The sequence below is a fragment of the Calonectris borealis genome, chromosome 1 (assembly GCF_964195595.1).
Source record: "Calonectris borealis chromosome 1, bCalBor7.hap1.2, whole genome shotgun sequence".
Lineage (NCBI taxonomy): Eukaryota > Metazoa > Chordata > Aves > Procellariiformes > Procellariidae > Calonectris > Calonectris borealis.
The window spans coordinates 210,950,400-210,963,405 of record NC_134312.1 but is presented as its reverse complement, the minus strand read 5'-3'; the positions used below and the strand labels follow the sequence as shown (position 1 = coordinate 210,963,405).

General features: G+C 40.8%; 1 protein-coding gene across 2 annotated transcripts in view; it reads right to left on the bottom strand.

Moving 5' to 3' along the window:
- The window catches only part of NOX4 (NADPH oxidase 4), a 104,734-nt gene that overhangs the window by 30,913 nt on the left and 60,815 nt on the right, over positions 1 to 13,006 (bottom strand). For both annotated transcript variants that reach the window (XM_075140462.1, XM_075140470.1), the window contains exon 13: positions 4,484 to 4,565. In XM_075140462.1, the coding sequence (XP_074996563.1) occupies positions 4,484 to 4,565 (82 nt within the window). The remainder of the gene's footprint in view (positions 1 to 4,483; positions 4,566 to 13,006) is intronic.

The window sequence follows — 13,006 nt, the reverse complement described above, 5'->3', positions numbered from 1 at the left end:
AAAGGCTTGTGAATTTTCCAGTTTTTAATATCTCAATTTAAAGACTGGATGTCTTTCTAAATTCATGCTCTGGTTGAACCAGAAGCTTGCTGCAGGGATTATCGGGTAATGCTCTATGGCTTATGTTAAGAAGGGACTCAAATTAGCTGGAACATAACAGCTCCTTCTGTTCTTAAAATCTGTGAATCATCCAAGAATTTTTCCACCAAACCCACAGAAGATAAGAATGAAGACTGCAAATATTTCTGAAGAGGGGGAAAAAAGAAGCAAATAATCCCTCTAAAAAACCCACATACGTATTTAAGGATTTCAGCAATATCTTGAAAATACAAAGTACAGCTGATCTCTCAAGTCACTTGTATACAGAGAAATTTGCTACAAAGCTGTAACGCCAGTAGCATTTCTGGCACATCCCTCTCAAGTGCTGTTTTGTGCAGTGTCAGCCTCTCTCCTGCCTTTTTCACCCACCAACCTCATTCCTCACTCTCATACTTCTTTTATCACTTCCCTTATCATTCCGTTCTTTCTTTTTTTTTTTCTTTTGACATTATCAGCTACAAGAGACACTTCTCTCTACTGTTGCAAGGCAATCGCGCATCCTTCCCTTGCACAGGCAGCATGGGCGGTCAGGAGGGGAGTGGAGTTAGCAGGAAAAGACCAAAAGACCCTGGTGGGACAGAGCGATCTAGGCCCTGCTGCTAGCACCAACCACCCTGTCACATGCTGACCCCTACAGCCCAATTAATGACCATAATAGTGTCTTCTTCAGGAGCAATCCCTTGTAGCCTGTGTCAGCACTTCAGCAGTTCTTGCATTTTATGACTGAATCCATGTGATAAAACAGTAGGAATCTCATGACGAAGCATGAGCTTGAAACCAACGTGAGGAAAACTCCTTCAGAAATGTGCTAAGAGCGAAACTCTGAAAAGGTTTTTAAAAGATTTAGCAGACCTAATTCTCATGGTCAAAGTGACGAGTCGGGATACGACTCATTGCAACAAGTTTAGTTTGTTGACAGGCCTGATTGTGTTGGCGTAACTCACCTCGGTGACTTCAGCACGCTCATGGAGCGAGGGAGGGAAGGAACAAGTTGCAAGCATGTCTGTGATGTGGTTTGCGTGCGGAGGCTCTTCCCGGGCGGGTAGGCTCGGAGGCTGCTATGCGCCCCAGCCTGTTCGCCTGCCCACAGCTGCAGGTTTATTCTTAGTTTTAGGAATGCGAATCCTCACGGACATGGCGATGGCTTCATGTCATTTAGGAGACAGATTTTGTCCTGAAAACATTTCTCTCTGTGGATGGGTGGGTTTCCGGCTGAGGTGGATGAGGGGGGTCTAGTGATGTCTGATTTCTGAACCATGCATTTCATCCTCTGACAGTCACTTGAGGTATCAAAGAGACTTGCCTGGATTAGACTGGTCTTGCTAGTTCAGTAACCTGTAACTACGTGCAGTGCAATATGCTTCATTAACATGAGTTTCATGAAACTCTACTGTAGGCATTTATGGGAGAACATAATTCCATATTATAATTTTTCCAAGGTACAGTTACATTGTCATGTGAGTGAAGCATAGGACAAAGCCAAGTTCCTTCTGTTCTGCAACCTTGTAAAGAAAAGTGAGAGGACACATACTGCGGGTTGGGCTGACTGGATGGATGCTGTACTGATGTGCTGGCATAGTACTGCATCTCAGCCATGATGAGAACCAGTGCTCATGATGCCACGCTACTTGTGGACACACGGTGGTAAGTCAAGGAAGCATGGTGATGTACCATGTGGCTTTACAAGCCTTCATCTTTGTAAGCTCAGGCCTCTCTATAACCTCCTCCACCTGCCAGAGTAGGTATTTGCTCCTTGGCTAAGTCAAGACCAGCAGAATAAACTCAGGGAAACACAAGGACCATGAAAAGATCCTGCATTTCTCTCTTCATCAACTAGGAGTGCAAAGCACATTTCTTTGACACATTTACCTCAGTAAATCCAGAACAATGTGCATGCATATTATAGAAAACTTCTTCCAGCCATTCCAGCGCACAAACATCTTCTCTGAGAACAAGCACATACTCAAAATTATCCTGCTGTTCCATGGGGAGGAGTTCAGATCTCAATATAACAAATGTATAAGAACATAAGTCAAGCCAAAACATCAAGGTTTCTATGTTTCAAATATTGATGGATTATAGTTTGCTCGTTTAGCCTTTAATATTTATTACTATGACTCTGAATATCCTGAGAGATGCTGAACATCTTCCTTTCCAATGTCCTTCCTTTGGATATATGTCTCTTAAATACATGCAAACTTTTGTCCTTTCTACCTACTAAGCCCTGCTTAGTCAAAGTATTCAGCTAAGTCATTACTAAAACTTCTCTCTCTATTTTTAACCTTCCACATTCTTAGGATTTCCTTAAGCATTACAAGCTCCAGCTTGTGCCCCATGACAATGCCTCATTAAAATGACCTTACTGCTCAGATCCTTATGCAGTACAACCAGCCATTGTCCAGCTGAAGTCAATGAAGAGACACTGATTTATGAGATCTTCTGTTCATTATCTTCATTCCTGTTAACTGACCTTTCAAAGAAAATGAGCACAGGGAAGGGAAAAAACTGACATGGGAATAAGACAAAATATATTATGAAAATGAACAGGTTTTCTACAGTGCTGAACACAAGTATTTCACTTGAAAGACAACCCCTAGAGAAATTAGGACATGTCAATAGTCTTCAACCACTTTCTAAATGAATTATAATAAATGATAAGTTTCTGTAACAAGCAAGCAAATTTGCACCAATTAATGATGCTTTAAACAGAAATGTATTGTTTTTAAGAACGTATGCAAACTTCTCTTTCAGTTAGATGCCAAAGTTTGGCTGATTTTGTATATTAGAGGAATCAGTCAATCTTGCCAGGTAATGAAAACATGTATCACTTTGCGATGCAAGGCCACTACAACTTCAAACAGCAAGAGCTCCGTACTACAAGCTATTTGCTGAATGATCTTCAAAGAGCTGAAGCATCCATTGAACAGAAGACAACAAGCACTCATTCACCCATGAATCTGACAATGTGTAATATTGCTAGTAGACTGTACTTGCCAAGAATGCTAGCAATAAATTGAATGTAAGGAAATGGAAAGTCAGACACCTCGGAAATGATTTATATAGAAATAAGTCTGTTCTTTGAGAAAGGGCGATAAACTAGTTTCTCAGACCAGTCAGACAGCGTCCATACCATAAGTGAAAACATCTAAGCCAAGCAAAGCATTCTACTGCCATGGAAAAATAACTGTTCAGTGCTCCAAAGGGTGAGGAGAAAAGTAATAATTCATGGAAGTCCTAGTGAAACAAGTAGGCCAGTCCATCCGCATAAGGTGCCTCCCAGAGTTTCATATATTGTACTTCCATAGTATTCCAGTAAAACAGTTACAACCAATAATAAAAACAATAAATTCAGGGGGATAAAATCCTGTTTCCCTTGAAGTCAATGCAAAATTTCACCATTTTCAGAATCAGGATTTCTCCCTTGAGAAATCTCCTATTATTTTCAAGTATTCACAGTGAGGTGACTGGTTTTCAGCACTCATCCCCTCTATTTGTTGCCTGCTCTTAAAAAAATTCATATTATCGGATTTTAAGAGTTGTATTTAACACTTGGCTCCACTGGCTTCTTCTGTATTTGAGGAACCTGCTAACAATAATAACTAAAATAAATAACTTTGCTTATTTCCATCATCATTGCTGGACTGGCTCCAGACATTCTTTCTTCCTTCTCCTCTCACTGTCCATCCTGCACTAGCCTTCTTTCATTGCTCACTCTGCTCATACTTAATGCGAGGACTATTTTTTTTTCTTCTTTCCTCTTCACTGCCTCTTTTCAAGATTTAGCTGAAAGTGACTGTTTCTTTTAACTAATATAATAACAAGGAGCATTTATTGTTTGGTTCAGGTGTGTCACTGGGAGAAGAAGAGGTTTTGTCCAGGATACTCAATACACGCAAGACCTCCTAAACACACAACACTACTCTTTTGGTTTGCCTGTACATATATCCCTAAAAAAGGCAGGGAAAAAAAAAAATGTTTTCTAGTGCTTGCAGGCTTCCAGAGGGGAGCCTGTTAAAATCCAAGGGAACCTGTCACCATAAATGATGAAATCCCACAAGAGAAGAGTGGGGATTAGCCTGACAAAACATCTGCCTACGTCAACGCAGAGTCAAGTGAAACAAAGCTCCACCAGACACTGATCCAGGCAACTTCGCATCTGCACTCCCCCACCACCTCCCCACTGACAGCTGGGCACGCTTGCAGAGCGCGTCTGCTTCTCCCTGACACCGCTGAAGGACTGCAAAGCTCAGTGCAAGTGTGGCCCCCTGACAGCTCTGCCTTAGGGCTTCGCACCAAAAGCATGTACAGTGCTATAAATGCTTCACTCTCCCTCGCTGCAAATAGATAAAGATTTTATTTCTCCCAAGAAGACAATCTTACTTACTTGGGATAGCGCCTCTGCTGAAAGATGGGCAGAATCTCTGTATCTTGATTTGAATGTAGAAGCAGTAAATCCCGAAATCTTTCTGTCAGGACAAAGAAAAAAAAGAAGAAAAGAAAAAAAAACAAACCCAGACTGTGACTCTGCATTATAAGTTCAGGCCACAAGTAAGCAAGCAGTAACATCAGTGAATTCTCTTCTCCAGCAATATTTACCAGAGGACAAAGCTAAGCGTGTAGGGAATAAAATCTATATATTCATACAAAACTGCTGCTAAGACTAGAAATCACTATTTCTTATACACCCTTTTAATAATATTTTAAAATGCCATTTTTTCATCCAGTATTGAATTCTAGTAGCGCTTACAAGTTTCTGAGGTCTGCATACAGGTCTTCTGGGTATCATACACAGACAGCCATAAACAGTCCCTGCCTTGAAGGGCTTAGTCTAAACAGAAAGAAGGAGCTAACTAAGAATTCACCAGTCACTCAAGGATCACAATAGTCTAAACAAACATAGATTAATTAATTAATTAATCTAAATTAAATTGCAGTACGAGTCCTTGGGTAACTGATTAATTGGTATTTTCAAGGATGGTTGGAAGACTGGATTGCTTTTTGTTCACTATTATATATTTTAAAAACTGCATTATAGGATGATCTGCAGTAGGTAAGTTTTTTGTAACTTAGCTTCACCGACCACCAAGGGAAGGGGTGGTTTGGTTTGTGTAGCTGCCTTTCTCTGATGCCTTCCTCTAGAGGTGGTTAGACGCAATACATAAGGGATCTGTAGGAGCTTCTATCAGTATCAATTTCTCCGTTCCTAGAAGATTGGAACCTCCTCAAAGTTCGCTTGATACCCAGATTCAGAGATAGAAGGGAATTTCCCACCCAGGCCAAATCCCCTTAGCACACCCCGTAGCTCTCCACAGCATGGGGCATGCTCTGTTTCCTTCTTTCCTTCCATCACCTGCAACTTTTATTCAACCAGTCCTCCAGTGGCACAGAAACGTAGGACACTGGTGATGGCCTTCCCACCTCCTCACTCTTCCTGCAATAGCTTATAACTGTGGCTTGAAGTCTTCAGCTACAGGTTTTATCCTTCCTCTGCTAAACCACAGTTTGTAGCCTGTGCTGTGTGTAGTAGCTGTACCATGGGTTTCTCTAAACTAGCTATCTTTTCCATTCTGGGAACTAAACCTGAGGATAAGTGTAGTCCTTCCTCCCCTTATATCCCTATGTATCTCAAAATATCCTCTAACACTGGATTTACAGATAAGGAAATTAAGTGACAGAAAATCAGTGGAGAAAAAATCTGAATCTCCTAGCTCCAAAAAGGAACCATAGCAGCTTTCTTACTTCTTACTTGTTAGTATATGGTAGCTTTCTTAACATTCAGTTTTATGTACTGTTATGTCATCGTAACTAAACTCCATTAATTTGGATACAATTCTGATACGTAGCTTCTAAAATGGAAAAAAAAAAACCCAAACCCATACTTCATAAAGTTATAACACTTTGAAGAAAGCATAATACACTCAGAAGAAAAACTCTCTTGTCAAGGGCTCAGCTTTAAAGGTCAATTTTCTCAGATGGTCTGATCTAGTCTTTCATCCAGCTAAGATGTATTGTAAACACCTCGGAGAAGATACCAGGATCTGACAGTGAAGAAACAAGGGCTGATACTTAGTATCTTCATTCCTTTATTTCTACACCTCTTCAGATTCAATTTTGAAAGAAATAAGCACTTGTACCTCCAAAATTCCTTCCACATCTTCAAAATGTAACTTAGCTTTCCCTGTACCTAACCAGGACAGAGACTGGATGTGGCCAACAACAATAAATGCAATGCTGTAAAGATGGAAGTGAAATTCAATGACCATCTTTCAGGGAACAGCCTGCTCATTGTCTTGACAAAAAGCTTGCCATTACAGCTACTTCTTGACCTCTTCTTGAATTTTTAGGAAGATGCAGAGATTTGCTTTTTTCTCAGTCCTCTGGTACATGGCAATATGCGGTACGCGGGCATGCCCTGTCATCCCTAAAGATGATACGATATGATCTTCAAAAGCCACTGGACAAGAACTGAAAGGCTTCAGGAAGCTGGTGCAAAATATCCAACTGTATATGTACCAGGGCAAGCACATTAAATTCCACCCCTACCTCAGGAATCTCACAACGCAACTCAAGCTACTGGTGCATTTCTAGGACCCCTTTATAAAAAGGCTTCATATGAACAACAGCCTTTGTGTGTGCCTGGTGGAGGAACGAGAGGAAGTTTTCAATGGCAAACACTGAACGATAGCACTTCCTTCCCTGACTTGAGGGTTCTGACCTCCAGAACATGGTGCGAATCACCATGATTAAGGATTTGTCCTTGGGGTGGTCCGATTTATTTATTTTTTAGGGCCTATAACCAAGTGCAACAGCAATGCAAAGCATGGGGGGACGTGCTCTTCTTCAGTTCAATACTGCGCAACACCACAATACATGTAAGTGAGTGAGGCTGGTTTGGCAGACCTTGCAAAGGGCCAGTTACTCTCTGGGAGAGACAAAACACATCTCGGCGAGGGCGCAGATATGTCCTGCTCCATTGTTCTGTCCGAGATGGACGGCACCCAGGCAGAAAGCCATACTCCATTTCTATCCCCTACTCCGTGACTCTTTTTCTTGTGCTGCTGCCCTTTCCCATTGATCCAGGCCACCTGGCTGCACTCCAGGACTCAATTCAACAAGCCGCAATCTTGAAAATATTTTGAATAGTAATGTGACAGGGCTGGCCAGTACTGGAGTGAAAGCAGCCAAGTTATGGCATCTGAAATTGGCCTAAACAGCTTCCCCACTGGATCTTGTTTTAGTTAAAGTCAACTTTTATTTTTTCCCCCACGCTATGGCAAATTTCCCAGGCAGATGTATTTTCTTTCCACCATATGACTTTACTCATTTTTCCATGGTAACATTTACGCTGTATGGTAGCTTTCCACCTCATCTCAAATACATCCTACAACTTCCTCCAGCACATGTAGCCTCCACGTCCTGTAAATCCTTTTAAGAGAAATGGCACACCGAACAGAAGCCTTTAGGATTAATTTGTCCCATAGGACCATTATGTATATGCTTCACCCTTCAGGTCTATGATATTCTCATATTACATATACGTGTGCACAGTACAAAAGTCACACTGGTGCAAATGACGCTATTGCCTTTAAGGACTATCCAGCAAGGTGATGAGGGACATGACAAGAGCTTTGGCAGCTACTGACAGAACATGGTACTTTTGGTGCTCTTACAAAAGCGAGTATCAGAAGCCTAAGGCTTGACAAGAGAAGGCTTTTCAATTTGCAAGAAAAAATGATACCTTCCAAGGGGGGGGAATTTTTTCAAAAAACTAAGTTTTTCTTCTAATCCATGCTACAACAACAAAGGAAAGACTTGAGAACTGATGAAACTAATAATTAGAGCATTTTTACATTATTTTGATTTGCAAGCACTAGTTGATCAATAGAACCAAACCTAGTCACAGACAATCTTATCATTATTTGTATCATTTTAGAGAGACATCTCCCAAAATTGAGTCTTTTCCATCACTTCCTGTAGCTTAGTACCTAAAATGTGATGCTTTTGTCTAAGGTGTTGGTCTGGTTTGTCAACAAAACATGAATAACATTTACTTAACCAAGTTTTAAAAGGCTTACTTCTGAAAATCTGCAATTATCTTCTCTGTCCCTCATTCTATCCATACAATTTGCATTAGTTTAAGTCTGTACTAGCTAGTCTCTAATGATTTTTTACATTGTTCTGAGATCAATTATGCCATTGATTGTTCTGTCACTCTGCTCAGAGTGTGACACTGCAGACATCGTCTCACAGACTCTCCTATAAGTCCACCCACAGAACGAAGTTCTAACAGCCATCAGGAATGGTTGCACAGTCACGTCTCATGTTCAAACTTACCTCTTCAACACGCCGAGTGTCTCCACTTCCTCCTTGCTTTCATTTTGAGCGTACAGTGCCTTCTAAATCCTTGATCAGTGAGACGTCCTCAGTTAAATTTAGGCAGTCTCACTGGGATCATATATCTTTAGCTAAATGTGTAGCACAGTTACCTGTGATGACTAGGGGCTGGATGTAATAACACAATCTTATGCCCTGTCCTCCTAAATCGGGAAGGTTGTAGACTATAAAGAAGAGGAGTTTGCCATTGAAACCTTTAGAGATTTAATCTGTCCTCTTATATATACCTCTCTTCCCTGTCTCTCATTTAATCCTTCTTCCCTCTTTTACACCCTTTGTTCCTCCTCCCCCCTTCCAGCTCAACATACTCACAAGTCAGCTACTGGAATCTCAGCATAAATGCCCTCTAACATCTTTATAATACCTGTTATGACAAACCAGTTACAAGGACAGAAGGATGCATTTCAAGGGAAATTTTCCCTTTGAAATATTTAGATGCATGTCATTGTTGTTCTCGAGCAGAATGGGGTTGTGCTTAGTATGGTGAGTAAAGAGGAATGCCAGAAAAATGGGAGCAAGAGTGGGTGTACGGGTTGAAGCCCGTTCAAACCCGTTACACAGTCAAGTTTCCTTTTTTCCAGGATACACTATTAGAGAGGTGGAAAGAGAGACAAAGGGAAATTTTATGATAATATTTTAATATCTGGGGCTCTCAAAGCATAGAAAAATAATTTTTATAGAAGGTTCCTGTGAATTAAAACACATTATTATTCACGTTCTGTAGACAGAGACAGTATGGCATAGGGAGCACTGGCCTTGTTTTTCGAAGCTGTCACATCCCTGAAGCTCTTACTGTTTTAGCACTTCGAAGATGATGCCAAAAGTCACACACTGCTGTTGTGTCAGGTTTGACATTAAAAGTCAGGTCTTGTGGGTCTTCTTTCCTTGCTCCTTCTTGTTACAAACACTTTACAGAAAATAACAGCAAAGTCACTCTGCTGAATTCCAAGGGTCTTGAAAAATCAAATTCCTGCCCTTTCAGAGTTTGATGGGTCTGTACCTATGAGGCCATAGCAGTATATAACTGAAGTCTGAGATATTACTGTTTTGTTTATCCCAACCACCTTTTACCCAGCAGCTTCAGACCACTCTGAACCTCTAATAAAACCAAGTTGAATTGCATGCAATTAACTCAATTAAGAACACTATAAAACTGATGGTAATTGCTTTTTATGGGATAAGGGTTTTTTATGTTGGTTTTATGGATTATTTTTCAAATCAAAGTTCGTAAGAATAAACAGAAATGTGATTAGAAAGCAACGAGAGAATGGGAGAACAGAATAACCTCAATCAGTTATAAAGTACAGAACATTGTGGTCCAGAAGCCTAGCTGTCTACCAAAAGGTCTATCCATAGTGACACTCTCATGCATTTGGATATTTTGCAATCATGTTTCTGTAATTACCTGTAGCACTTCTGCATTCATTGAGACACAAATCTCAGTTCCATCTTTCACCACATGGACACCTGCAAGCCCTTCAATTTCAAACTGAAAAAATCTGCCTAGTTTTATGCAAAATGCAGAGTGGTCTGGAGCACCTTCTGTGTCTTGAATAGCTCCTCAGCATCTTGCAATAATTTAAAAAAAAAAAAATTAAGTCAGCTTTCTTAAGACTGCCAACAGCATTTAAAAGGATTTGAGACCCACTAATCTGACTTGTTTTCAAGCTCTGTGTATTTGGAAATGCTGTCATAAGTAGTTCCTCAGTGTCTTGTAAAAAGAAAAGGCATTTAGGAAGAAGTCTTTGCCAGTTAAGGGCTACAAAATTATGATGAGCAACAAGATGGCATAAAACTGAAATGTCCATTATTTTAGTTTGACCTGTGGCTTATTAACGGCCAAAGTTTCTGAAGTTAAGGAAGTGTCACTTCTCTCCTCTTGAAGAGTCAGGTCTACAAATATCCTCCATCAGATTAAAAGGGGAGGAAAGAAAACAAGGATGAGGTAATGTTGATGACCTAAAGGTTCCAAAATGATTACATCATAAGCCTTGGAATTCCCCTGAAACATACATATTTTGCTGATACAAAGAGACAGGTTTTTTGACCAGCTTGAACTTCCATGATTCTTAGTCCATTAAGCTTCATGGAGTTTAACTCTCCTGTTTTTTCACCACCGTTTCCTTCCCTCCTGATCAATCATCTGAAAGACTAACTAGAGCCCACCATTCACAGAGCTACTAAAAAAAATAAAAGCTAGTAAAAACTCAGAAAGTTGAAAATTATATAAAAATAATTGCTGTTTATATTTATTTAAGGGAAATAGAGGAGCTTTTACAGAAAGGCAACGGGTCTCTTCATTTTCTAAGCTAGGTGAATAAACAGGGATCATCCTTCTCTTCAGCATTTTCTTTTGAAGGATTTTACTTTATTTAAGCAGAGGGGAATAAATAAGGAAATCAACTGATCATTACACAGGTCAGCAGTGAACCTTCCAGTCGCTCTGGACCTGCAGAATAGTCCTCCTTTCTTTGAAGAAAGTCTCTGTACACCCTGCTTTCCCTCCTACCCTGCCTTTGCTTCCTAAAAAGTAGGCAGCTCCTTCTCTTTCTCTAGCTGTGCGCTTACCAGCTGGAAATCATTCTCCCTCCCTGATTCTGGCATCAGCACATCCTTTTCCTGCTGGAACTGTAGGTGCTTTTTTACGTCTTTAAAATGTCCCACCTACTATGTCAAAGTTAGCTTGGACAGATTTATTTCTAACTAGACCTCCCTCATTTACACTACAATGACACATATGGCATGATTTATGATGGGTGCGTATACCCATACATCAGCTAATGAAGAAACAGAGTAAAAGGCAGTTCTTGTCCAAGGAACCTTAAAAGGTTGGAACCTTAAAAAATGAATGATGGGAAGGAAAAAGCATCACTTGCTTTGTTTCAAAACAGGAAAGAGAGATGCTGAGGACCATATTTAGACCACATTTTGTATGTCTAACTTGACAAGAGAGCCGTGAGTGACCCAGGCTGCCTGTTAGCTGCGCTGCCAGACTCGGGTTACCCAGACAGCCAGTGAAGAGAAGCGGACACACCACCAAAGTTAAGCCGTCTCGATGCTCAATACTGAGTTAGAAATCGTTCTGTAGGTTATACAGAAACTCCCTGGCAGAGCTGGGGATTAGCCAGACCGCTGGAGTTCAAAACCAATGTCTTAATCAAGAAATTTTTTTTTTTTGCAGAGGTACTTACTATACTTGAAGACTATTTCTGTCATGACAGTAGAGTTCATTCCACAGCTCGACACTTACAAAGCCCAACAGTAAAACAGGGTTTAGCACCAATACAACGGTAACTTTAACTTTAGAAAATATCTTTATAAATACATGCTCTGAAGCAAATGTTATTTATGCAGATTTTTTTAGCACTGAGTTCTATAATTTGCTCCCTTTGGCCATGAAGGGCCGCACTTTGCTGTTTGAACTCCCCGTGAGCCAATGCAGGGAGGCTCAACCACCATTTTCTTCACTAGTGGCGCACTTTCCTCTTTCACAACATGCCAGAAGAAATGATGGGGCATCAGTATAACCCTTTTTGGCTTTAAGGTAAAGTTGTGACACTTGATCTAAAAAGTGCTTACATTCACAAAAAAAAAAGACTCAAATTATGCGAGAGGGGGATTCAACTGGTTCTCTCTTTATAACTTGTAATCTGATACGGAAACTAGAGAAAGCCCAACCTTTCAAAAGCTACATGGGATTTTAACACTAAAATGGAGCTAATATCCAGCTGTGCAATTACTGCAATACTATCCAGCACTGCAAAGCTCCAGAGGGTATGCCTCTAAAAAGCTGAGCAAAGGCACAATTCGTCAGGCTGCACTGACTCACACCAAGGGCTCCCCTACCCTAATATCTTGCTTCACATGCAGACACCTATGGAAGAATCAGCACAGGGCAAGACCCTCCTGCTGCACTTTCCCAGCCTCCAACCATTTCTACCTCAGCGGATCTCCTGAGCCTAAGGTGGTTTGTCTATTAAGAAATGCCTTGACTTCTCTTTAAAGTACTTGCCCAGTCCCCCATGTAAACCTCCTAATCTAGCCCACATCCTCTGACAAGGAGTTCCATGTGTCTCTCTCACCTACTACATGAAGATTCATCATCTTATGTTTGCTCTGAAATAGCGTCTTACTGACGGTATTTGATGGCCAAAAGTTCTGATACTGGCACAAAGTGTGAATAATCAGGCCCTACCCAACCACTCTTCCAGTGTCATGCATGATTCTGTAGACCCCTGCTATATTCCCCTAAATTATCTCTTTGTCATTCCTTCCTGAACTCTATCCAGTATCCTCTCTGAGAGATGAGGACCAGACCTGCAGATAGGATTCAAGTCCTGGGAGCACCACAGGAATACCCAGCTGCACGGTGATCTCCTCTGCTTTATTCTTTATTCTCCTCCTAATAATTTTTCTCTTCATTGCTGCTGAGCACTGAGCTGATGTCTTCATGGAAATAATTATCATGACTCCAAAGTGTTATTCTTGGGCTGTCACGGTCACATCACCTCCA